Source organism: Leuciscus leuciscus (genome assembly GCF_965113295.1).
Source record: "Leuciscus leuciscus genome assembly, chromosome: 3".
Classification (NCBI taxonomy): Eukaryota; Metazoa; Chordata; class Actinopteri; order Cypriniformes; family Leuciscidae; genus Leuciscus; species Leuciscus leuciscus.
This window is the reverse complement of record NC_138727.1, coordinates 10826733-10854561: the sequence shown is the minus strand read 5'-3', so window position 1 is coordinate 10854561 and position 27829 is coordinate 10826733. Positions and strand designations below refer to the sequence as shown.

Below are 27829 nucleotides of genomic sequence, written 5' to 3'. Positions count from 1 at the left end.
TTTTAGAAAAGGGATAAATTGCGTTTGTCTTCATAAAATGCTATGTAGGACACTGTTTTGTAGCTGTGTGACGACCAATAGTGAATAGTACAGCAGATATTTAATCGAGGATCCATATGATTACACGGTGCTGTATGTCTAATGGGCTAAATATGGTTAATATCTAAATGTAACTTTATATAAATTCACAACAACATATTTCACTCAGTCTCCTGTATATAAAAACATACAGTGAATATTCTATATTCAATATTCAATTAACTATTCTACAGTAGGTCATATATAAATATTCTACAGTAGGTCATATATCATTACTTGTCATCTGATCCAACTGTGTGCATTATACATTTTTTAATTCACAAAAATAGTCTTCTGTAGGCTGAATAAAACAAACAGTCATCTGTAGGCTGAGTGAAGCCCAACTGAATATCTACAGATATTTTAATCCATAGTGCAGATCTACACTGTAACGTTTATATTTAAATTAACAAAAACCACAAAATTGGGCAAAGTCTATGCTAGGGACGGTTATTAATGTGTAAGTTTTGAGCGCCGATTTAATATCCTCCTACTGGACGCATCAGGAACAGCAGGGGCGTAAAACTGCCATGGGGCGTAGATCTACCGGCTCCAGGTCTGCAGCCTCCCCATAGGCGCTTCCCGATACTTAGCATCTAGCGGCGCCTAGCGTTGGCTGTCAACAGGCCCGGGGTGGGTAATCGGGAGAATTTTTGGGCTGGTCGAGGATTTATACATTTTTTTCACATTTGTCACGTTAGTTACATTAGGCTACACACGTTCTGCATTCTGACACCGCAGCGCGCAGCCTCTGCATGGGTTGTACCATGAGAGGGAGTTCTCCCCTCCCCTCCTATAGAGTTGGTTGGGTCCATAGCCCGTCTTTTCCAAAACGTTTTCTCAGGTAGGCTACCGATGCTATTGAATGCGTCAGGCAATATTAATGCTGCCTGCCTCCTATCTGCGCAGTTAGGAACTTTTTAGCGTCCGCTGTAACCATGCGTGTGAATGAGAGGCGGTTACTGTATTGAAGAACATTAATGTGCGCAGAATTTGCGCATACGTAGCTGGAAGCATTAACGCTCTGCTCGTATTTTTTTTATGTCCTTTCAAGCACGCCGTACAAAGCGAAAGTAAGTGCAGCGTGCAGCCAACTTTGACACCAAACTGTTTAAATGTGATACATGAAAAGGTGGTTTTCCCTCCAATACTGTAGATGTTTTTTCCACTTGCTTTTGTATGACTTATTGTAGTGTACAGATGCAGACTCAGACAAACGTTTGAATCGTTTCTCGATACTGGCGTAACGTTACCCTGTTGTGATTGTATCAAGGCAACTTCTTGTTGTTGCCATTTGCAGTTGGATTTGATGTGCTGGTGACTCACGGGATTTTGATATCATGGACAGTGACTGCTTATCTTTGCTACCAGCGGTCTGTCTGGTACTGGCCGACCCGAAGCAGTCTCCGCCTGATGACACCTCGTTAGAGAAGCTGCTCGATTGGTTCAAAGAGCTGCACAGCCAAAGTGAGTAAACTGGAATCAAATTGATACCATTTGATTTGGTAGAGTAATATATTCTATGTCTGTGCTTGTAGTGTTTGAGGGTAATTAAATTATTTTACTTAAGTGTTTACACAACTATCAGTGTTTACACATCTATCTATCTATACATCTATACATCTATACATCTATAGCTGCTACCTCTATACATATTAGTGCTGTCAACTAATTTTGACGCATTGACTCTCCAAATTGACATAAAAACAATAAAGATGGTATATTTTAAATATTTGTTAAATGGCATCTTATTACTAAGTACTATGAATGAAGATCAGTATCATCGATACCAATACTGCTGCTGATGATTTTTTGTTTTTCAATTTCTGGGGATGGAATGAGCAATTCTAGTCATTCAGCATTACAGTATAATTGAAATACATTATCATTTTAAAATTTAATAGGCTTAAAAATATATTATAAATAATAATATTATTAAAACTTTTAATTTAAGTGAACTTGAAATCTTCACAAAGCATTTATAATGAATCTCATATTTAGCTGTGCTTTTAATATAGTGTGTTGAAAAAAATGAAAGCTGTCAATTAATTTTTCCCCACTAAGTTTATTTTGTGTGTTAATTTTACAATAAGTAAGAAAATGAATACTTAAAACATTTGGTATCCATATTTTTATGTGAGGATCGATCCTCTCGATACATCAGTAATGCTAGTATTTACACTTATTTTAGCACTTATACCTGCGTGTCTTAATTATTGAGACAATCACATTACTGACAGGATAAAAAACAAGCTGCCAGATGGAGCTTGAAACATGTAAGCATCCTTAGGGTCTCGCATATCACGCACAATATACGTATGTACATATATATGTACTGCACATACTGTCTGAAAGATACTATTTGTTTCCTCAGGTAATGAACAGGTGCTTTTGCAACATCAGCCGTGCCTCAAGGAGTTCATATCCAGTGTCTCTACGTCTAAAACTACAGATCCTGCTATCCTGTCTTTCACCCTCAAACTCACTGGACTTTTGGCTGGCACCAAGCAGGGTTTCCACTTGCTTGAGGTGAGATAGTTTCCACTATATTGTCACAATATCAGGGACAGATTATTTGCTTGCTCACAGTAGTCTAGGATAGTGGTTCTCAACACTTCTGACTTCAAGACCCCCCCAATATTCCAGAAAATATTTGAAGGCCACCCAACATATTTCTGGATTGTTTTCAAACTTTATTTACAGAAACTAGGATTCGCAATATATTAAATTAATTCAATAGAATAATTATAAATAAGTCAAAAAAATGTAATTCCAGTTTTCAGAGTTTATGCTTTTACACCAATTAATTTACATGACTTTTCTCATTATTTGTGATTATATTGTCATTTTGAAATGCTGTTTTTTTAAATAGCAATTTCTACCCAATCAAATATTTTAAAGCTTGACATAACAAGAAAAATGTATATTCATTATAAAAAATGCCCATGACATTTTAGGATTTTATTAATTTACATGAATTTTCCTGATATCACACTTTAAAAATGCACATATATATCCAGGTTTTCCAAGACTGCGGTTCTTAATTACAATTTTTCCTGGTTCTTCATTAATTCCCTCAACAACTGCATTTTATTTAAAAGTAAGAAATATGTCAGTTTTTTAATTAATTTTGTCTTATCTTATTTTAAAGGCTGTATTTTTTTCTATTTAAATAATTTTGCAGAGGCCCCTTGATTGAGAACTAGCACTAACCTCAAAAAGTACTATGGTATTCTTTGCAGTTTGTAGTGTTTTCCAGTCACATTATATTTTTGAGTTGTCTGTTTTTGGAAATAAGGAGGGAGGTCTTTTGGTGTGTGTGTTTGAGCGGGAAGCCTGGTTTGTGTGTGATCTTTGGGAGGATGCCTCAGTTCGCAGTGGCTGGCTGCAGGGAATGTTGAATATGCTGAAACACCGGCAAGCTCTGGACTTCATCTGTGGAAACGGTGAGAATTGTCATAATCTATCATCCATTCCAAAATTATTCAGAAAGTTCCAAATGTGCATAAATGTCCAAATGTGCATGACTATAATAAGAGAGTTATGGGCCAGTTAATGAAAAAAAAAATGCAACATAATATATGGTTTAAATTGCAATGTAAGAACTACTTTAATTTAGATGGCAGATGAAATGAATTCTTTTATTCAGCAAGGATTCGTTCAATTGATCAAAAGTGTCAGTAAAGACTTTTACATTGTACAGAACAGATTTCTATTCAAAATAAATGTGGTTCTTTTGAATTTTCTATTCATCAAATAATCCTGATTTTTTTTTTGTTTTTTTTTTTGAGTTTCCACAAAAGTATTAAGCGGCACAGCTGTTTTAAACATTTATTATAATCATTTTAAATGTTTCTTGAGCACCTAATCCGCATATTCAAATGATTTCTGAAGATCCTCAAAAATCATTTATTATTATTATTATTATTATTAATAAATCATTAAACATTTGTAACAACCCCAAACCTTTTAACAATAGTGCACATAAACATTCACACTATGTATTTCATATTTATGAGAGGCCATCACATACAAGTAAACACTGTATTGCATTGTGTTGTTTTAACTATGTTGATTCTAGACTGTTGCCTGTTAGCTGGTGTTTGGGTTCAGATGAAACCATGAAAACCTTTTCAAGTCTTATGTCTTATATTCCGTTCTATCCACAGGACTCATCAAAGTGATTCTCCAGCTGCAGAACGACGGGAGTCTGTTTGTTGCCTGTCTGGCTAATCAGCTTTCAGTGCACATCCTAAACTTCCTCACATCATCAAACATGACCAATGGCAGGGATGCTGTGGGATCAAGAGAATCATCTTCGAGCCCTGATTGGGTCTCGGTCTCCTCAGAGATTATAAATGGCGTGGTTGAGGCGTTGAGCTCAGATGATCATCCTCGGGTCCTCCAGGGTTTACGGCTTCTGTCGTCGGTTCCCTCTCAGTGTGGAGAACCTATCAGAAGTACGCTATGGAAAGATGTGCTAGTACCTCTGGAAGTCTTGATCAACAGGGGGTCTGAATCATTGACTCAGCCTCTGATGGCTGTTCTTCAAGCTGCTGTGAGGTGAGTTGAATAGGACATTTCTTACATTTTATGTATCTATTAATTTGAGCTAAAATATATATATTACCAAAAAAACATAGTATAATAGCATATAAATGTTAATGCTAAAAAAAGCATTAATTCTGCTTTGCATCTAGGTTTACTCCATAATAATGACATAACATTATGCCTTACATATTTCATTAGTTACATTTAATTTATTCTGATTGTTTGTAGTTAAAGTGATATAATTTAAAAGCTACTTTAAAAAAAGAAAAAAATAGAAAAAGCTAAAATGAATGTAAAAATTATATTATAGTTTATTTCAATTACTCATTATGGAAAGTACATATGTTTTATAGTCTTCTCTTAAATATGTATTCAGTGTAATGCAAGGATGCAGAGAATTGTTTATCGTCTGTTGCAGGACGCCTCTGCTCGGACAATCGGAGTATAAAGTGGAGGAATTATTAGAAGCCATGTTGGGTTCTGGAAACAAAAAAGAGAGTTTTCAGTGTGCTGCACTAATCATAAAGCTGGAGAAATGGTGACTACCGAAGAATTTTCACATATGCATATATCATATAATAGTGCAGCATTAGGGATGGGTGATAAACCGGTAAAATTTTTTTATTATCATCTCTATCGTGATTACGTTCATGTGAAATTGCAGTTCAGCTTGAAAGTTTATTATTGGCATGCTCTTTCAAGCCTTACCAGTTTAAACATTCATGTGATTTGTTCTGACAGGTGGTTTTCTGAACGATCACATACAGCATGTGGATACTGAACTGAGTTCTCTTTCACGTCTTATTGCGATTAAACTGTCAGACACATGCAAGGCTATGTCAAAGAATGTCCGTCTTCCGACTGACTGATTACAGTACAGGCTTGAAGACCTTTTACTTGCATTACTTAGGCTAGTAGCTTTGCTGTGATATCGAAATTTGTATTGAGAATTGTGAAGTTTTAATGATATCTAATATTTCCGGCAAAAATAAGTATTGTTAACGTGATATTAAATGACAAGATTTTGGTATCGTCCATCCCTATGCCACATACACACATTTGAAATGGCAGCCAGTTATGTATTGTGTTATTTCTCTTTATTTCTCTCTCTCTTTATCCTTTAGTCCTGAGGTTTTAAAGAGGAAGGCCATTGATATCGTCTTGCTCCCCCTGCAGTGTGTGTCAGCACAGTCTCAAGACACTGGTATCACGCATTCACTGAATTATGCCTTTTATATTGTGAAAACCATGCAGTTGTACTTACAGAAGTCTTAATTTCTCCAGCAGAAAAGATGAATTTAGCCCTAAAGGAACAGCTATCCCAGAAAGCCTCATGTATTTCCCACCTCATGCAGAGTTTATCAAGTCTAGAAGATCTGGCATACACAGTAAGTAGGCTTTTGCTTCACTCTCAAGACTCTCTTTGGGCCGGTGCACACAGAACCAGTTTTTAGGTTTCCCACTGTGCTACTTTTTAATAGTTTTTTATGTAAACGTGCACTAAATGGATATCTTTGACTGTTGCATCGCATCTCTCTGCGCTTTTATGGCGTCTCGCACAAAAGCGACACCTTTTTCTTTTAAGGAGATTGTGTCAAGTTCAAAGTTTAAGTTCCAAAATGTATCTCGAAACGCAGCTCGCTTTCTCTCTTTTCTCTCTCTACAGTTGAAAACTATTGTGACCGGTGTCTTGCGATTTTGAAAGTTCTGTGTAAATGGTTCCTTAGGCTTGTCTTGATGCAATCTACAGATTTGTTTTTTGGGCATTGTTCATGCAGATTTTGTTGTAAAGTCTGTGGAATGGATTTAAATATGGTAGAATGTGTATTCCACAATGAAATGTGTACCTTTCTTTTGTTAGAAATACCAGTTTGAAGGCATGTCCATTCACTCGGTCACCAGCTCTGTGGTGTTGGTTCTGAGGATTTGCTCTGGGCATTGCCCCTCTTTTTTGATTCAAAATAATGCCTCCACTCATCTGATTGGCTGCTGCAAGATTCAGAGGTGTGGCCTTGATACATTAGGTGCTCTCTGCGTGTATGAAGGTAAAGACTCCTTCAGATAGAATTTGAGTTTCACCATATGTTGATATTGAAATGACTGGGATGAGTAAAGCATCATAATTAATTACAAAAGATAGCATTATCAATATACACAACGTTTATGCATCATTACACTACCGTTAAAAAGATTTAAAGGTCATTTAAAATTATTTTAAAGTCTCTTATGCTCACCAGGGCTGTATTTGTTTGATCATAAATACAGTAAAAAACAGTAATATTGTGAAATGTTATTACAGTTTAAAATAACTGTTCTTTATTTGAATATAAAATATAAAATTTGAAAATTAAATTTATTCTTGTGATGGCAAAGCTTTCAGCATCACTACTCCTGTCTTCTTCAGAAATCATTCTAAAATGCTGATATGATGACAGCTGTGCTGCTTAATATTTTGTGGACACACTGATACATTTAAGTAATTTTTTTATGAATAGAATGTTCAAAATAATAGCATTTGTTTGAAATGTTTCAACAATGAAAACATCTTTACAGTCACACTTCAATCAATTCAATCAATCAAGTCACAGATCAATTTAATAATCCTTGCTAAATAAAAGTCCAGAGTCCAGAGCCTACTGACTTTGGCATCATTGACCTTGAAAGTGATTGGTATTGAATTGGTATTGGCTGTAATATCTGATTGATATTTCTACATATAGAAAATTTGAATATAAGGAAGGACATATTTGGTGTCCTCTTGGACTATCTAAAGGGTCCAGATTCCCACGCTACAGTAAGTACGCACACTTCCTTATATCTTGCTAATATTACTTTTTTGCCTTTAAAGCAGATCTGTTGTTGAAACTCCTTATTTACTTGAAGCTTCCTGTGATTTCCAAGGTCTTGAAGAAAACATATCAGGCCACTGTGAGCTGGATCTCTGTGTGTTCGCCCTTCCCTGATCTCCTGCAGTTTATCAGCCATGGTGAGGAGCACTTCAGCCTCATTTCTAATGTAATGCGGAAATGTTCCATCTAAAAACATTTAATCAAACAAATACATCATTTCCTTTATCATTTAAAGGGATAGTCCAACCAATTCTGTCATAATTCTCTCCATCATGTGGTTCCAAACCTGTATGACTTTCTGTCTTCTGTGGAACACAGAGGAAGATTTTGTTTTTGAAAAACAATACATGTATATGGAAGTAACTGAAACTATTTGGCAACCAACATTCTTCAAATATCTCCTTTTGTGTTCCACAGAAGAAAGAAAGTATTAATAGATACAAAAATGATCCTATTGTTTTGGAAGATTCAGCAACGACATCATGCACATTTCAAAAACAGATCGACATCAAAAGACATCACAGTATATGGTCATGAAGTGAGCATGTGTATTCTGCAGATCTCTTTCCCGTATTGAAGAAACGGATGTGTGATTTGCGATGGGAAGTGAGAGACTCCACACTAGAGTTCATCACCCAGCTGACTGTTGCCCTCAACGGTACCACAAGCATATATTGTGATGCTTTTACTACTTCATCTTTTGCTCTCCAGCGTATTTTAGGGATAGGTTTCATTGTAATTGTACTTTTTGTCTCTTTCTCCCAGGTAACAGTGGTTTCATTGAAGCTCTCCACACCAGCGGCATGGTCTCCATTCTCCTCTCTTCACTGGCAGATTCAGAAGGCTATGTAAGAGCTAGTGCTGTGGCTGTCGTCAGGGAGGCAGTTACCTCTTCTCTCCATCATACGGTGCTTGTGAGCAACAGCAACCTGCTGGTGAGACAGTTACTCAATTTGGTCAAATCCAGTTTTTCAAATATGATCTTTAGGATGATCCTGCATTTTTCTTTTGCAAGTGATGAAATTGCTTGTTTCTGATCAGTGTAGAACATGTCCCCTTAATCCCACATTTTAAAATCTGTTTGTTCCTGTCATAAAAGAAAGTAAGAAAACAAAATGACCAGTGACATATAGGTCTCTTTATTATAGGCTTAAATCTCTTTCACAGATGACTGCTTCTCATGTTTACATTAGAGGACACCTATTATGCGTTTTTTAATTTTACTTTAGTGTGCAAAATAGCTCTTGGTGGTCAATCTGCAAGTTACAAAGGACAAAGTCCATGCCAAAAGGAGTGATAATAGTGAAAATAAAAATGTTAGTTATTCAAACATATACATAAAGGCCTGGTTTCACAGACAGGGCTTAGACTAAACTAGGATTAGGCCTTAGTTCAATTAGGTTTAAGTCACTTTTATAAACGTCCCCTAGAAAAAAAAACATTACTGGTTCTTGAGACAAAACAATGTCATGGTTGCTTTCAGTTAAAATGGCTCAAACATGCATTTTAGTCTGGGATTAGGTTAAACCTTGTCTGTGAAACCAGGGGATAATGTTTCAATATTTGGTTTAATTTTGCACTTTCTTGTAAAGTAATGTATTTTTATCATCTAAATTGGGTGCAATTTTGGTCAAAAGTGACTAAAATGTGTGAATATGACATGATCAAATATTGATTATTAATATATTGCTATATCACAGAGCCCACAAAGGGACATGATGATGGAAAATGTAAGATGGGAGGAAAAATCATATTTCTATGCTTTTGCATTATCTTGCAAATGTTTTGCGTTCCCCTAATGTCCGCTCGCAGAATGTTTGCGTCCCCCCTGAGAACCTTTTGAGTGGTTTGCGACCAAAGGCAAAGTTTCTCAGGGGAATGCAAATGTTTTGAGAGCTAAAAGTTTTTAAATATATTTTTTCCACCACCATGTTGTCCCTTATTTTACAGATGTTTAAAGTTAAATATATTTAAAAATATTTTCATCAAAAGACTAAAAAAATGGTCCTGGACAATTAAACAAGATAAACAATTGATAAACAGTGAATTGTTCACTAAGCAATATCTCAACACTGACTGGTGCATCCCACCAGCTGAGAAGCAGTAGTTTGGACCACAAAAACCAAACATGTTACACTCAAAAGAATCTAAAAATTTGTTTTGGACGACCAGTGTGAAGAAAGCCATTCTAACCTCAGTGGACTTGTCAAGTGTCGCAATTGTAGCTCAATGATCATTTTAATGGTTGGACACTTGACATCATGTTTAGTGGGGCGGCTAAGCGCAGATTTTCATCAGAATCAATCACTTTGCGATAAAAGCATGAAATTTGGTATGAAGGCTCACAAAGGGGGTCTGATCAGATTTAGGACCGTAGGCGCTCAAAATTTGGCCCCTGGGGGCCATGTCGGCCATTTTTCAAAATGGACGCCAAATATGGATTTCGTAATGGGAAAATTAATTAAAAGCTGCCAGAAACATAAAATGCAATAACACATTTCACCATAAATACATGTAAATATGAGCACACTTTCACATAGAAGGTCTTTAAACTTTAAAATATAAGATATGTTTTTTAATAAAAAAGAAAATGGCCGCCAAATATGGATTTCATAATGGATAGACGACAGAAATGAACAATTAAAAAAGTTGCACATTTGATCATTAATCAATCTAGTTCATTTTTAAACAAAAAGGAAAAGAGGTTATGATATCTATCAGAAATTATGTACTTTTTAAATGTATATTTAAATATTTAATATTAAATTGTGTGCATATACTAATACGCATCATTTTTACTTGGTAGTTTGTCAGTGACTCCTCCTTATTCAGTCAGTAGGTTTCATCTTGTGGTGGCCACAGTTGAATATTATTCTCTTTAAAATCTAGGGAACTGGTGGGATGTTTTACTCTTGACTACAAGTGAGATAAAGGCAAAGTCAGTTGAATGTGTTTCTCACTGTTACTCAGTAAAAATAGTGTAGGCTAATACTGCAAGTAAGCAAACATAACTCAGACAGGCAAATATAACATATAATAGATTTTAGTCTGCAGGAATTTAGAGTTAGGATTCTGTGAAATAAAGTAGGTGTACATTTCCACAGAATTTCATTTAGGCTGGTTATCTAAACTAGCTGCAATTCATCCTATTTATTTCATTGTAACTCTGTGCTCTTGTACGGCTAGTTTATACCACCCAAAGCTAATCTCAGTCAATTATTTGCTCTCCAAATGCTCTCACCTTGACTAGAAATATTAATTGTAAGAACTGTTGAGTCCTGCTGGATTATTTGCAAGTGGTTTAGTAGGTAGGCCTACACATCACATTGTAGACCGAGTTTTCCTCACAAGAAAAACGTGAATTAGCACTATTAGCATGATTACCACAATTAGTCAATCGATTTAATCTTTTTTGTGCCAGTTAAGTGAAATAGAGTAGCCAATATTTTTTAAAGTTATTAGTACACATCTTTTAAGTTAGTAGTAGGGGAGAGCGGGGCACAAAGTAACGCTTTTTGACTTTCTCAGTTTGTGTAAATCTACTTATGGTTCAGAGTATTTATTTTTCCCCACATTCATTTCCCACATGTCTAGTACAATTATGTGGTTTTGTTTTATTAATACAGTATATACTTTTTTCTGGATATACCGCAAAAGAATGGAAGTGAAATGTGACAACATGCCTCATAGGTGGGGTACATTGTAACATGTGAGGGGCACATTGTAACATGATATATGACAGCTTAAAATGTTATCTGATCTAATAAACAAAATATACAAGACAAACTAAAATATTTTCTAAATAAAATAGAATTAAAAATAATTTTCATAGAAAATAATGGCAATTTTTAATAATTAAATATAAACTCATTTTTGAGTTTTGACTACGAACACAGGAAAACACAGCTATACAACATAGTTCAAAACAAATAAATTATTAGTAATTTCTGAACATTGACTAACAGTTTTTATTCACCTTTTTCTCACGTTTTCTCAATAAAATTTATAAAAGTATAGAATAGAATAGCATATTTCTAATAGGGGCACATTGTAACGCAGTGTGACAACATACCCCGCCTGCACAACTGGGATTTAAACCCAGCTAGTGTCTTCTGCTAGTTAGTGAAGCATTAAAGAACTATCTCAACTGTTAAATAACATATTGGAGATTAAAATAATATCAGATTTGTCTAATTTTAAATAAACACAAAAAATAGAGATGAAAAATTAACTTAAGTAAGAAATTTACTTTTGCTATGGTTTAATAAATTTCTATGGATATCTTAAAAAAAAAAAAAAAAAAGGCGCAATTTTTTCTCTATATAGTGTTGATATGGCAACTAGTAAATACACCGAGTTTCGTCATCCTAGCATGTGTGGAAGTATTTAAAACAAGTGTGTTACAACTAGCCCCATGTTACGTTGTGCCCCGCGCTCCCCTAGACCTCAAATACAGTTCCACTTCATAAGAAAAACTAAAACTACAAGACCACTACACAAGAACTACTGTGATCCAATGCAATGGCTAAAACCTTCAAATTATTTAATCCTGGATATATTGCCGAGCTGGCACCTTGCCGTGGTGGATTAGCTTGCGTGTCTCTTTCCATGTCAGCTGTTTAAAAACAGTTGACCTTTTTGTATCACCATTGGTGAATTGCTTTGGTAGAGACCAGACAAAGATCAGCTCTTAATCACTTGTCACTGTGATGTCTAATTTTGATCACATAACATGAATTTACAGATAATTCATTAACCCATGTATAGTAATATTTAGTATTACAGGAGCAAATTTTAAAACATATCTTATATTTTAAAGTTTAAAGACCTTTTTTGTGAAAGTGTGCTCATATTTACATGTATTTATGGTGAAATATGTTATTGCATTTTATGTTTCTGGCAGCTTTAAATCCATTTTCCCATTACGAAATCCATATTTGGCAAACTATCAAGTAAAAATGATGCGTATTAGTATATGCACACAATTTAATATTAAATATTTAAATATACATTTAAAAAGTACATAATTTCTGATAGATATCATAACCTCTTTTCCTTTTTGTTTAAAAATGAACTAGATTGATTAATGATCAAATGTGCAACTTTTTTAATTGTTCATTTCTGTCGTCTATCCATTATAAAATCCATATTTGGCGGCCATTTTCTTTTTTTTTTTTTAAACATATCTTATATTTTAAAGTTTAAAGACCTTCTATGTGAAAGTGTGCTCATATTTACATGTATTTATGGTGAAATGTGTTATTGCATTTTATGTTTCTGGCAGCTTTTAATTAATTTTCCCATTACGAAATCCATATTTGGAGTCCATTTTGAAAAATGGCCGACATGGCCCCCAGGCCTACGGTCCTAAATCTGATCAGACCCCCTTTGTGAGCCTTCATACCAAATTTGATGCTTTTATCGCAAAGTGATCGATTTTTGCGCTTAACCGCCCTACTAGTTGATATTCTTGTTTCATTTTCTTTATCAGTCTAATCTCCTGTGTTGTTGAACTTTAGGAGGAGGCTTTGAAGCAGATGATGACCATTCTCTCTCAGGACACGGAGGGCTTCCCACGTAGAGCGGTGGTCAAAGCCTTCACATCATGGCTGAAAGGATCACACCTCGTAACAGCTGTGCACCCGTTCCTGAGCTCCGTCCTGTCACTGGGATGCAACGATTTTGACTGGGAAGTGAAAATGCACACACTGGAGCTGGCAGAAGTGTTGATGGAGAAGACACTGACCTGCTGTCCATACGCAGTCCAGAACTTTGGTTCCTCTGAAAAGACGCACTTGATGCAGGCCTTGAGCAAACTGAAAGAATTTGGGCTGTTTGACTTGCTGTTTAACAGCTTGTTTGACTGCGACAGACCCGTGTGTGAGAAAGCCTGCGCACTCTTGCTGAAACTCAGAACACTTACATCTGAGAGCACAGACTTCGATTCCACTCTTGTCTTAAATGTAAATGGGAACAGATGGGGGGCCGAGGTGCAGAGTAGATACCTCAACAAACAACATCCCAAAGGATCTGTGTGCACATCTGATGAGAGAATGGTACTACCCATGATACTGCACATACTCGATCTAGATGACATGCAGAGGACGTTGAAGTTGAGTAGTGATCATGTCGTGAATTCGCCCCGATCGCTAATGGAGGACATTCTTTCAGCAGCCCAGCAGAGTGAGGACAATATAATAGATTGCTATTGAGAATAGACTCTTACAATTTGAGACTTTTTTTTTTAAGGGCCATTTAATAAAGGATGATATACAGACTGTTCAATATGTTGTATAGTCTCAAGGTCCATTTCATTTTTACAACCTATATTTTCAGAGTCTTTGTAGTGTTGTATATTTATTTTATTTTAAAATGATTAATATATAGGGCTACACAACTTGGCGAAAAGATTGTTGCGATTATTTTGTCCTATATTGTGATTTATTAGCTTTTAAGCAAATCATAAACCCATCATTTTGGGAACCCTGTCTTACAAGGTTGGAAATCCTTCGAGGTACAGTACTGTGTGTTCAACAGTCTTGAACACAGCCCAAACATTCTCCTTGCCCACTGCAGTGATCATGATAGAAAACCGGCCTGCTGTTATTCCCTTTCCTCTTTTTAAAGCTTTAACCCAAGAATTCATGCACATCCTCCAGCCTGTGAGGATCACCTTGGAACTCAGGAAGGCTGTATGGACAATAGTCTATTTGATGATTTTGACATGTGACATGAATAATAAAATAATAAAAACTTCAACCTAACAGGATTCCATTTATTCTGTACAATAGTTGATAGTGTCGTTAATTCAATGCAAGTTCCCGGTGCCCCCCGCTGCGTTCGTCTGGTTTCACAAACTTGCATTCTCTCGAACCCTGGTGCACTTGCGTTCATCTAACGTTATCTCAAACGTGCACGGCGCATGATAGAAAACAGCGCGGGTCAATATTGTATTTATTTTATTAATTTGGTGCTATTATGCGCCGCTGAGTAAACGACAGGTTTACTGTTTGTGCGTCGCGTGAACGCGCTTTCTGCTGCTTGCCACCAGGCCCTGCAGAGCTCTTTTGAGGAGACAGTGGATTGCCATTGATTTACTACCTTGATTGCACTCGCCATGCGCGAATACACTGTGCTGGCTCACTATCTCTCTCGTATTCAAGGTAAATCATCAACACTATCATCCCCTTATGTGTTTTATTGAACTAACTTAATCGTCTAAAACTCATGTGTCTGTATTGAGCGTTTTAAAATATGCAGGTTGTGCTGGAGTTTATGCTGAATTTAGTGCGTAAATCATATTGTTATTTCATTATGATACTGGCTAGCCAAAACTACTTTTGGGTTTAAAAGTTTATCAAATTGACGGGATATATATTTATTAGGCTATAGACATTGTCTTGCAAATTCTGTGAGGATTACGAGGGGTGTTTTAAACAGTCTTCATACAACATGTGTTTGTCAGGCTGGTTGTTTGTAATTTTGTAAGAGTAGGGCGAGGCTGTAGCCTACTATCTCTCATTTGTGTGTCCTGTGTACTATAACTTTACAACAGGAGCTCTGTTTCAGATAGAGCTGTTTTTTCACTCTCTGTTCTCATTATGTTCATTTACATGCCAACAGCTCATGATGAAAAGTCTCTAGCATTTATATACTAGCCTACTACTACTAATAATGTTAATATTAAGCAAAATTATTAACAAGATCTTTAAAAAAATATATAATTAAATGTCTTTTATATTAAATGTTAATTATATTATAAAATGACTCAACTATGAAATAGTTTTAGCTAGCATTTCCAATCTCCCACATTCACGTATATGAATGGAAGTCATTGGAATGAAAAGTGAAGTGTGACCGCCCCTTTAGTGTGCAGACTGGACATCAACACCCGCCAACACACCAAATGTGGGTGGATTTCAGCAGTGGCGTGTAACGCAGTCACTCATACTAGCCACTTTGGCGAGTTGAATTTTATAGACTATGTAATATATACATTTTTCAATTATAGTCTGAAATAATAAATAAGTGCAATGTAGTGTTGTCAAAAATATAAATGTTTCTATACATATTGATACTGAAATATCTGAATAAATATGATACCAGCAGCGCTTTCTCGTGCTCTCATCTCTCTGACAGCTTGTGACACACAAACCCACCTCACTCACTCACTCGTTTCATTTGCTCCGGATAAATATAGTTGCCTTTACAGGGCTTGAATTTTGGCTTGGGATTGTGTGCATTGTGCATTATTCTTTACTCCTTCCCGCAGATTTTGTGTTCACACCTACAGTGATCGCAGATAAAGCCGCCTCTCAGAACTAAATTGAGTTCTTTTTCCGCTGCTTATTGACCTTAAACAGTCAAATACACACAAAATAATGTCAAAATGCTGGTCTTGGTGAGTATTCAAGTAAACCCAGTCATGTTTTTAAAAAGTTGAGAAAGAAAATGTGTGTAACAGTATTATGGATCCTTGCAGCAGGTCTTAAAGTGACATCAGGTATTGGATAATATTAGATAAACTAGATGCGAAAGTTCGTCGAGACAAACTTTAAGTTGGCTTGGAAAAGTTTGGACGAGAAGTTTAAAGTAGTTTGAAGTATTACATTATTACTTGATTTAGTCTTTCTCGATCCTTTTATAACAATTAAAAATATTTTGTTGCCGTCACATGAAAAACGATCAAATTATCAAATAATTGTTCTAGGTGGTTGCCATTGTGTTCTGGGTGGTTGTTATGAGATAGATAGATTAGACATATTAGATAGAATGGAAAATGAGTCTCGATGGATTAGAAATAGTACAAAGAAAGAAAGAAAGAAAGAAAGAAAGCTTAAATGAGCCTCTCCAACTGTCAAAATTTGTATTTAGTTTGGAGTTAGAAAGAAATATAAGATAGATTGCTAGATAGATATATAGATAGATAGATAAGTTAGGAAGAAAGAAAGAAAGAAAGAAAGCTTAAATGAGTCTCAATAAATTAGAAATAATACATAGAATGGCAGCTGATGGAGTCTAATGAGCCTCTCCAACTGTCAAAATTTGAATTTATACGAAAAAAGGTCAAAAAATGCTCAAAAGAGTATGCGAAATATTGAAATGGGATGGATGCATTTTCGAGAAGGGAAGTTTATTCAGGTCCGAACAAAAAAAGGTGGGGGTACACGTAAAATTTGCGTGTCAAAGAACTGTACAAAAAAGGATCTACTTGCAAAGGCTGCCGAGTTGTTTTTTCCAGGTGAAAAATGTTCCGTGGGAAGCTTCACAGATTTTGTGGTCGATGTAACAGACTTTCAAGAGAAAACAATAGATGACCAGATTACAGTTGGAGAACTTTATGAGCTGACCAAATTGCCAATCTTGCGTTTTTACTTGACAACCAAGAAGAAAGCAATACCGAACAGTGATGCTATAAATGAATACTAGAAAAACAAAAGGAAAGTGTTGTATAATAAAGTGCATTCAAATAAAAACATTCTTTTTATCAAAATAAATGGAAAAATCTTTGTAACTGACCGTTTCAAACCTTGTGCCTCAGAGAGAGTACTAACAGAAACTTGTTAGACACATCTTGAAAAAAACATCAAGAAATAAAGCCTGTTGTGACCTCAATTATGTTGTTGAAGCTTTACTTCAATTGAAGCTTAATCTTACTAATAGTAAGTCTGTACTAAGTGTACTATACTATATCCATGACCCATATGTTGCTCTCTAACACTTTGTTCATTTCATGGCGAAACTCTGGGTAGTTGTCATAATTCACAGGCAGCTCCAGGTAACAGCTACACGTTGTGTGCAATGGGTCGTCTCTGAAAGCCTTCCAACTGTGTGAAGCTAACAGTGATGTTCTTTCCCAGGAACAAATCTGACCCGGTACAAAACCGAAGGAAGAGGGACAGGTGTTGTTTATCTGATTCTCTAAGAAATGTACTTAGATACCTGCCAGTGTGTTTTTGTTGTAAATTCATTGTAGTAGGGTATAGGCTATTGATTTCATGACCTTTCTTGATGTCGGTTGTAGTTCATCATAGGCAGCTGCGATGTCCTGGAGCTCAATTCTCATAGGTGCAAGCACATTATGCCACTGCTCTATCACAAACGCAGGTTCTTGAATCAGCTTCTGATGTGCCATCTCCTCCAAGAGCTGCTCAATATTATCTGCTTTTGGGACTCTTCGAGAGTTATGATGATCCATGACTTCAAAGAGCTCTTCTTTGTCCACATCTTCAAAATGTGAACGGCATGATTGATCATTCTGTCTGATTCTGTAATATCTGAGAAAGCAGTCCACAAGACTTGTTGTGACACATCCATGGGCTGCCTGTTCCAGCATTACAGGTGCTATTTTTACAGGCAGGTACTTCTCTCTTTGCCAACCAAATGCAATGATTCGTGCAAGGAAGAGACAGTGAATTCATGAACCATGACAGTTTCATAGTCCAGGGCTAAAAACCAGTTTGGTTACATTAAACATCTTTGAGGCCTGATAGTTTAATGATCCTAATCTAGATTATTTTTTATAGATTTCATTCTTAACCTATAACTTATTTCCTTTTTTGACGTCATTGTCCCCTTTTTGTGTTCAGGTCAAGCAACTTTTAAAGACTGTTAAATAACTTTGTAGGTTTCATAGTCCAGGGCTAAAAACCAGTTTGGTTACATTAAACATCTTTGAGGCCTGATAGTTTAATGATCCTTATCTAGATTATTTTTATAGATTTCATTCTTAACCTATAACTTATTTCCTTTTTTGATGCCATTGTCCCTTTTTTCTATGTGATCAGGTCAAGCAACTTTTAAAGACTGTAACAGTGTTAAAATACTTTTTTTTTCTGTTTCATTTTAAATGGATTGAGGGAATTTGTTTGCACATTATGGATGGATTGGGTATACAAATTAGGCCTAAAGGCTGTTTGATGATTTTTAAAATAGGAATATATATTCATATATTTGTGTTCTTTTTCTTTACCTTTTACGTCACCAGGCTTATATTTCACACAGTAGTTCATAGTTTAATGATTAAATGCAATTAACGCTTTTTCTTATACATTCCCTGAAAATCAATAAACTGATTCAATAAACAGACGTGTTGACGCATGTTGGGTCCAACTGGTATTATTACTTGTAATACATATACTCTGTATATGTATTATTTATTATAAACAGAAGCCAGGGAGCATCGTATTCTGTTAACTTACCAAAACCTGCTGCAGGGTCCGAAGTAGGCCTGACAAAGATGGTGTGAAATCCTCAAACACATTTTATCCAAGAGCTTTCATGAAAACCAGATCACTCCAAGTGTATACACTGACAAAATCTGATTTAGGATTTACTTTGCAACAATTTTCATTCAGAAATTGCAAGTAAATTTCACAAATAACGGCTAGAATTAAAAAGTGATTTTTTGTCTTTCTCCTTTTATAGGGTTACTGGGTTACATTGTGTCTTTACAGTTCTTGCAGGAACTTATGTGATCCTTTAAGCACTATCCCTTTAAGTCTGATGTCACTGTTTCAGGGTTCAAAAAGCTCCATCCGATGTAAAAAGCAAACAACGAACGGGGCTGTAATATATATATATATATATATATATATATATATATATATATAAAAAAAGAAAACAGGATCCTAACCTTTTTCTCTATACCGAAGTCAAGGTAAAAAAATTGTAAAGACCAAGGTCAATTGTTTTTAAAGTTTGTCACTCAAATTCTCCAGACTGACCAACAGATTGCTGATTGAAAATGACTTCTGAGTGAGCTGTGCTTCATCCATTACATTGCTACATTGTTGACAATGGACCTTTTTGCCCACGTAATTACACAGAAATTGTACAAATGTGACCACACCTTTACTCCGTTGCAACATAAATATGCAATAAATATAAATAAAATATTCACAAGGGAAATTTTAGGTAATTAATTAAATTTAAAAAGTTGCAGCTGCCAGGCTTCTTTTTTCCCTCTTTTCAGGTAGATGGTCCTGACACTTCTTTTAGGTTTTCATCCCTGTTCCAACTTGTTTTTCGGCATACTATGCCAAGATCCCTGCAAAGTACAAAATGTATTGTTAGTAATGTTATTAAAGTGATAGTAGTGAAAATAAAAATAATTTTCTCAACCTTTTGACATTCCAAGCCTGTTCCATTGCCCTGCAGAGTTTAGCTCCAACCCTGCATGAGCAAGTTAATCAAGGTCTTCCGGATCATTAGAAATTCACAGGTAGGTGAGTTTGATCAGGGTTTGATTTAAACTCTGCAGTGGCCCTCCAGGACTGGATTTGAGGAACCCTGTCTTTGGCTATGTTGAGAGGGGGGCCCAGAAATCAATTTTTACCTATGTCAAAATATGAAGTAATAATATGAAGTAAATCCGGCCCTGAACACACAAGTGTTTTTTTTGTTTTGTTTTTTTGCAGAAATGTATTTAAGTTGTTTACAATATTTTCTATTACAAATTCTATAGTTTATTTTATGTATTTATATCTTTTGATAGCATGATCTTGACTAGTGACTACCATGATCTTAACTATAATTAAACTCTGGATTATATGCAAGAACTGTACATTTCATTAGGGCAGTTAAAGATTGATTGAACAAAACAGCTTTAAAGCCTATATTATTTTTAATAGTTGTAATGAATTTTAATTGAAGTAAAATGTTCATTCAATGAGAGCCTGATGAAATATAGATATCAGTGTCTTAAAGGTAGGGTAGGTAGGATTTTTCAAAAAAAAAAAAAAAAATCAAATTTGTTTAAACTGTCTTTATATACCAATACATAATTAAAATGTAAGTGCTCTGAAAAAGAGAGTATAAAAATCGAGTGACTGTAGACCTTTTAATCTGCAATAAACACAGCTCATTATTTCCATCCGGGACGAAACAATTGATTGGTTTGGGCGACTGTCACTCACTCTCGCAACCATGGCTACCACCACTGTTGCTACAAGATCTGCCCATATGCGCGCACCCGTTTGATTTGAGGAGTGCAAGAGAGGCGCGGAACCTACGAAGAGTAAAATTATGGCAGAGAAAGATTCAAAATTCAAAGCACCTGCATATGCAGTCAGCGAAGGCAAACAAGGCAAAAACTACTTCCTCGGAGTCGGACCCTGGTTGCCCGCACTCTTGAACGACCTCCTCTGCTTCGCCCTCGACCCCGGACCTGTCCTCAAACCGACGATGCGGTAGGCTTGTCTCCGGAGTGTAACGTTAGTCCTCATCAGAGTCAACAATGTTTTCATCATGGAAACTCTTACATGCAAAACACCATAGCCTATTATGAATCTTACACGAAATTCACCTTCATCACAGTGTAACTGATGGTAATGGAAAAACGTGTATCAATGCAAACTGTTTTTAGCTTTGCCTTATAAATATAGCTCGTTACCTATAGCCTAAATATAGCTCGTTACCGAATCAAACAAAATATATTTTAAACTTTACCAGTATCGATATGCTAGCTTGATAGTGAGTAGCCTACTAAAAGCCATCTTATTTGTTTATATTTATAGTGATAAAGTTAGGTATTTTATTACATGTGATTCTGACATGATGTCACTGCATGCACTGCGCTCCTTCCTCTCCACTCGTCTCAGGTAAATAAATAAGTAAGTAAATAAATGCGTCTTCCAGCTGATCCTGAGCGTTTGGCGTCGCGCGTTCATGTGTTTTGGGGGCGTGGCTTTGGAAGGAGCTCAGAAGGGAGGGGTGGAGTGAATGGAAATAATGAGCTGTGTTTATTGCAGATTAAAAGGTCTACAGAGACTCGATTTTTATACTCTCTTTTTCAGAGTACTTACATTTTAATTATGTATTGGTATATAAAGACAGTTTAAACAAATTTGGAATGTTTTTTTTTTTAGAAAAATCCTACCTACCCTGCCTTTAAATAAATTAGGTGTTGTTTACTCTTTACAAATATTGTTTTTAAAGGGATAGTTCAACCCAATGTCACCATTATATTCAGTTAGTTTAAGTTTCATGTACTCTTATGCTGCGTCTCAATTCGCCTACTTATACGCCCTAAAAGTATGTACTCTTTTTGTGAAGAAAGGGTAGGCTACATAGCCTACTTTTATGTGTAGCACATGCTTTGGGACATACTAACATGTTAAATTTTGATTAGTCACTCAAACCTTTATCTACCCAAATGGCACACTTCAGCTGTGTCCCAACGTGAACGCACCATGTAGCCTTCGTAGGATTTCCTAATTGCCCAACCAGGTGTTCCCGATCACTGCTCCTGGCGCCAAGCAACGGTGCGAGAGGACAGCTGCCCTCCTGATAATTCATTATCAGAATTGGCTATTGTAATTTTTGTTTTATATTTTACTTACCAGTAGAACAAATGATTTTCATTTACCAATTTTATTTAAAAAAAAAGAATTTGTTTCATGTAGAAATTATGACTATCATTACAAAAATAAACAATGTCCAGAACAATTAGGCTACATTGCCTACTTTTGTGTAGCACACGCTTTGGGACATAAGCACTCGCGGTCTTCCTCTGAGTCCGCACTTTCGTGACGTAATGCCGCTTTGACAGGGCCACAGTCGCGGGTCTTCAATGCGGAGACTCTCCTCGTATTCATGCATAACAATGCATTTAAAAGTTAATGGCCAAACGGATCTTTATAAAAGTCCACATTGTTATTACAGATGAAATATAACACGGAAAACATTAAATACATTTTTTTTATCAGGTTAAATTTTGATTAGTCACTCAAACCTTTATCTACCCAAATGGCACACGGACTCGCGGTCTCGTGGCCTTAAATTGCGCGGGCTCGCCAAGTGTACTAGTCCGTAGGGTGTCCCATTCGGCATTTCAGCGCTCAGAAGTGTGCTCGCGAGCGCCGCCTTTGTGCCCTCGATGCGGACTTCGGCGAAGCCCACACTTTCGCACCTTCCAAACAAGTTACCTACCCAGGAATCAATACGAATGCACAATCAGATAAATGAGGGGAGGAGTTTCATGGCTGTTTGACTTTCTGTGGCATGATGTCATCAAGACTGTCCCAAAATACACTCTCGTGGACTCGAGGCCAGCGCCCCTTAGGTCTGCACTTCCTGAAGTCACCAAGTGTGAACTCGAAGGAGGTCCACAAGGCCGGAGTGTGCCATTTGGGATCTAGCCACAGTCGGTCGCGCATATCCGCCATGTTTTGTAGTTTTTACTCGTGTTTGTAGTTTCTCATCCAAAGCGCAATGGGTTGTGGGCAATATTAGCTTTGGGACACACTTTGTTTTAATCTCACATACTGTTTAGGATGGATAGTATGGACATTGAGATGTAGGCATAGTTTGTATTTCATTCATTCCTGTTTTCCTTTGTCTAGATTCCAGCAACTCTTTAGTTCCTATGTTGACTGTGATTAGTTGGTTTGGTTCAGCTGTGTTCAACTCATTATCTTTAGTAGCCTATTTAAGGGTGTATTCACACCTGCCTTGTTTGGTCCGATTGAATCGAACTCTAGTTCGTTTCCACCCTTGGTGCGGACCTTTTGGGCAGGTGTGAATACAGCAATCGAACTCGGGTGCGGACCAAACAATCGAACCGAGACCTAGCTGAAGAGGTGGTCTCGGTATGGTTCCAAAAGAACTCTGGTACGGTTCGTTTACGATGTGAACATGAACCGACCCAATTGCAAGAAATCAGTGCACCTTTACGTTCATTTAATTATTTGACTGCTCTTATGAGGATACTTAACACAACGGACATTTTGGCATAATGGTTTGTGTTATTGTTCGTTCAAGTGCGAAAGAGAATTCCATTCCGGCGCGCTGTCTGGCCACGATACTGTTGCGCGTCTTTCTGCGCGTCGTGTGTGCATCATTGGAATGGAATGAATGAATGAGTGTGTGCATCAGGACATTCACATACAGAGCGTTCTCTTTAGTCTAATCGCGCATAAATGCTTGACGGAACCGTCTTGCAGCACATTGTCGTATTCTCAATCCGAATTACAGCATCGTATAGAATGATGACATTGTATCATATGATACTCATTAGTTTCTTCATATTGCGTTTGTAGAGCATAACACAAAATCAGTAAAAGAACAAATATTGCAGTACGAAATATCTCCATGCTGAGCCTTTTTTTTTGCACTTCCTGATTTCCCTACTTGAGAATCCTTGTCCAATGAATGGACGACCTTAGCACACGTGTGGTTTTGTTTACAAATTTTGGTTCACTTGCAAAAAGAGCAGTGTGAAAGCGAACCGTACCAAACCAAAAAAAACTAAAAACATTTTATTTGGTCCGGACCAAAGCAAGTGAACTATCGGACTTTCCTGGTGTGAATACACCCTAAAGGTGCTCTAAGCGATATCACGCGTTTGCACATGAAGGGGTTGTGTGTGGGGAGTGGAGGAGAGAGAAGCATGAAGAGGGAAGTTAGCTAGAGGAGAGGAGGGGACAGGATGAGGACAGGTGGGTAAATCCAGTTCTAAATGGTTCATGACTGTTTCAGGAAGCACGGAAGGGAGGGGGAGGGGACGGGATGAGGAGGAGGGAGGGTCAAACTAGCCTCCGTTTTGTTTGACAATACTTTGAACGTCAACAAGAAGTGACCTCACCCAACATCGCTTGGAGCACCTTTAAGTTCATGTGTGTTCCTTTGAGTTTGTCTGGTCTCGTTTGTGTGCGTGCATGCCTGTGCTTGTGTACATGTGTACGTGTTACCAAGCCCGGAGCCCTCTCCTCGGGCAGCACGCCAAATACGCATTTATTATATCCGACTTATTTGTAAGTGTGAACTTGTGAATGGTAAAATTTTGGAAGAAACAGTACAGCACCTTAAAACATCAGCCTGCGCACTTGACACACTCCCCACTTCCTTTTCAAAAGTGTGTTAAACTGTTAAGAAGCAGATCTCCTAGTAGTGGTAAATTCCTCACTTCTTTCTGGGACTTTTCTAAAGGCCCTTAAAACTGCAGTTGTCAAGGCCCTCCTGAAAAAACAAAACAATCTGGATAGCAACATATTGAGCAATTATAGACCAATCTCAAATCTTCCTATCAAGATCATTGAAAAAGTTGTCTTCAATCAGCTGAACAAATTCTTAAGCTCAAATGGATACTTTGACAAATTTCAATCTGGTTTCCGACCGCATAATAGCACAGCTCATGAAGATAATAAATGATATTTGCAAAACATCAATTCTGGTATTACTCGACCTCATGCTGCATTTGACTCTGTCGATCACAACATACTTCTTGACAGGCTGGACAACTTGGTCTGGCTTTCTGGGATAGTCCTAAAATGGTTCAGGTCATACTTAGGAGGGAGAGGTTATTATGTGAGTATAGGTGAGCATTAGTCTGAGTGGACATCCATGACGTTCCTCAAGGCTCAATTCTTGCGCCACTCTTGTTCAACCTGTACATGCTCCCAGCATACTATCATCTCAAAAATATTGCAAGAATTAGAAAAACTTGTTCATGCTTTCATCACCAGCAGGGTGGATTATTGTAATGGACTCCTCACTGGCCGTCTCAAAAAGACCATAAGTCAGTTGCAGCTCATACAGAACCCTGCTGCCAGGATTCTGAGCAGAACCAGAAATGATGAACATATCACACCTATCCTCAGGTCCTGTACTGGCTTCCAGTTGCATTTAGGATTGATTTTAAAGTATTATTACTGGTATATAAATCACTTAATGGCCTAGGATATACATTACATACAGTGCAGATATGCTCACTGAATATAAATCGAACAGATCACTCAGATCATTAGGTTCACATCAGCTAGAAATACCAAGGGTTCACAAGCATGGTGAGTCCGCTTTTAGCTATGCCATCCGCAGCAGGAACCACCTTCCAGAAAAGATCAGATGTGCTCCTTCAACATATGTCCTTCAAGTATGTCCTTCAGTCACATTCAAATCCAGACTCAAAGCACACCTGTTTAGCTGTGCATTTACTGAATGAGCTGTTCGTCCGACTTTGTATTGTATTTTATTTTATTTTTTATTCTTTAACTGTTTTAATTATTCTTATTTCTTTTGATTATTTTAATTTCTTCTATGTAAAGCACTTTAAATTACCATTGTTTATGAAATGTGCTATATAAATAAACTTCCCTTGCCTTGCCTTGGGTCTTTTTGTTTTGAATTGTCTTTCTAGATCTTTTGTCTTATTTTTAAAATCTGAAAGTTCTTAATTGGTTCTTACGTTTTAGGTTCTTCTGTTTAACCTGTTAACTGTCACCCCCCTTTTTTTGATTAGACATGAAAATGCACATTTCAAACTTAAATGGCTGTAATTAAAGAATGCTTTTGTGCATCGACGTACAATTGGTCTTGTTTTAAAGAAGACATTTGGCAGATTTTTGTAGAAGTGAAATAAATTAAGAAAGTGAAACAGAAAAAAAGTTATAGAAGTTTAAGTTTATGGAAATGTACAATGTAAAAAAAATTATTATTCATATTTTATATGAAATATATATTTTTAAAACCTGGGAAACTCTAAAACTGCAAAAAAATCAAAGTAAAAAATCTGAACAAGTTGTGTTTCAAAATTTAGGTTGATATCTCAAAAAATAAGCTTTCAGTAAGATTTTGTTTGGGCGCAGTACCAAACTTTTTCACTAGGTGACAACCAGACTCCATTACTGCCCATATAAGGGCGCCTCCATTTCCATATGTGGTTTGAACCATTATTTCCATAATTTTCATACAATTTATGAAGTAGACATTCTATTCAGAAGTAATATGGGAAGTTTGGCAGATTTTGATATGAATTCAGCCTCTTCTCTCATGATTTTTCATGTTCATTGCCATTTCAAAATATAGGTCTGAACACGCCTTAGGAATATGAAAATATTATTGTTACAAATTGATCAATTACGGCTCCTCTGTAATTTATTTTGAAAATCATTCACCACAATGAAAACTAGAGATTTCAAATGATATATAGTTTGTCAAGATTAGTTTAGGTTTAGTATAGGATATTACTGTTTTAAATATGTAATGGATTTGGGCCCACCGGTGGGCCCGTGACAGTTGGTGCTTTCCTAAAATGATTGTCATATATACAGTACATTATATGCAAAAACATTGACAATGTTTAAATAAGTGGATGGAATATTTTAAGAAAGTTATTATTAATGTAAGAAAAACATTTAGAGAACGTTTATATAACTGGAGAATTGGACGTTCTAATAACGTTTAAATAACGCTCATAACCAAGTAAGAACGTTAATACAATGTTTGTATAATGGGAGAATTGAACGTTCTAATAACGTCTGAATAACGTTCTTAGAACCAAGCAATGACGTTAATACAACGTTTATATAACGAGATAATTGAACGTTCTAATAAGGTTTTGAATAAAGTTCTTATAACCAAGAAATAACGTTAATACAACGTCTAAAAACGACGTTTTGAACGTTCCTAGAACATTCAGAAATAACGTTTTTATAAATTAATGGGAACGTTATGGAAACGTTCTTATAACTTAAAATTGTTAGCTGGGTAGGCTACCCTGTGTGAGTTCCTCTGTTAAATGTTGATCACATTATACGAATATCCACATTCCACACGATTCCAAATGTGACATTGATTTTATACAACAGTTCAACAAACGATAGGCTATTCATATTAGGCCTAAGTGATGATCATTTTAAACAACTATTTTTTGCAACAAAACAATAGCTCCAACGAGAGCCAGCAGTGTTTGTGAACGGATCTGCGCTCGTGATAGTCAATGATATTGATTCATTCATAATTACTTAATTCATAATTACAGCCACTTGCTTCATTACTGACTAAAGACCGTGACTTGCCGCCACCTATTGGCGGATTTAATTTAATATTTAAAAGCATCACACTTCGTTTTTAAAATCATTGTATATTTCTCTATTGAACTTCTTTTTTTTTTCTTTTTTTTAAAGCTATTTATTTTATAAAGGTAAAAAAAAAAAAAGTACTGGAAATATCGATTTAAGGGGGCAAATACTGTCCCTTAGGAGTGACTGCAGAGAAGCGGGTAAGCAGAAAGATGTTGAAAGCCTCATGGGGTACAACACTCTAATAGAACCACTGGGTTAAGGAATATAACAAAATCAACATCAAAGCACAATACACATTCCAAGGGCAGAAAGTACTACACAGAGGTCACATACAAAGTTATCTTAAAGATACAAACTTAGGGATTCAAACAAACATATTAAGGTATAATTTACAGACTGTGAGCTGAAGAGTAATGTTCAGAGGAAAAAAATAGTTTTTAAGAGGTTACTGAATGAGAGAAGGGTGGATGCTTACGAATGTCTCGAGGAAGAGCTACAATGCCTGATGGCTGGTTACCAGACTATTAAAACTGACTGAATATGGCACAG

The 27829-nt window shown here is 36.4% G+C and overlaps 1 protein-coding gene and 1 long non-coding RNA gene across 4 annotated transcripts in view; one reads left to right on the top strand and one right to left on the bottom strand.

Annotated features, from left to right (window-relative positions):
- The window catches only part of LOC309494374, a 184386-nt gene that overhangs the window by 60926 nt on the left and 95631 nt on the right, over positions 1–27829 (bottom strand). The gene's annotated exons all lie outside the window — the stretch shown is intronic.
- Positions 1023–14237, top strand: brat1 (BRCA1-associated ATM activator 1). 3 transcript variants are annotated; one of them, XM_082163625.1, is made up of 14 exons: positions 1023–1151; positions 1352–1545; positions 2453–2607; positions 3377–3524; positions 4248–4641; positions 5048–5167; positions 5754–5833; positions 5914–6017; positions 6491–6674; positions 7350–7423; positions 7531–7615; positions 8038–8136; positions 8244–8413; positions 12998–14237. In XM_082163625.1, the coding sequence occupies exons 2-14, from the start codon at positions 1419–1421 to the stop codon at positions 13688–13690; spliced, it is 2433 nt and encodes an 810-aa protein (XP_082019751.1). In that variant the 5' UTR covers positions 1023–1151; positions 1352–1418; the 3' UTR covers positions 13691–14237. The 3 variants fall into 3 exon arrangements, with proteins under 3 accessions (XP_082019751.1, XP_082019752.1, XP_082019753.1); XM_082163626.1 differs by having other exon boundaries at positions 1065–1151; positions 1379–1545; XM_082163627.1 differs by lacking the exon at positions 1023–1151 and having other exon boundaries at positions 1158–1545; positions 5917–6017.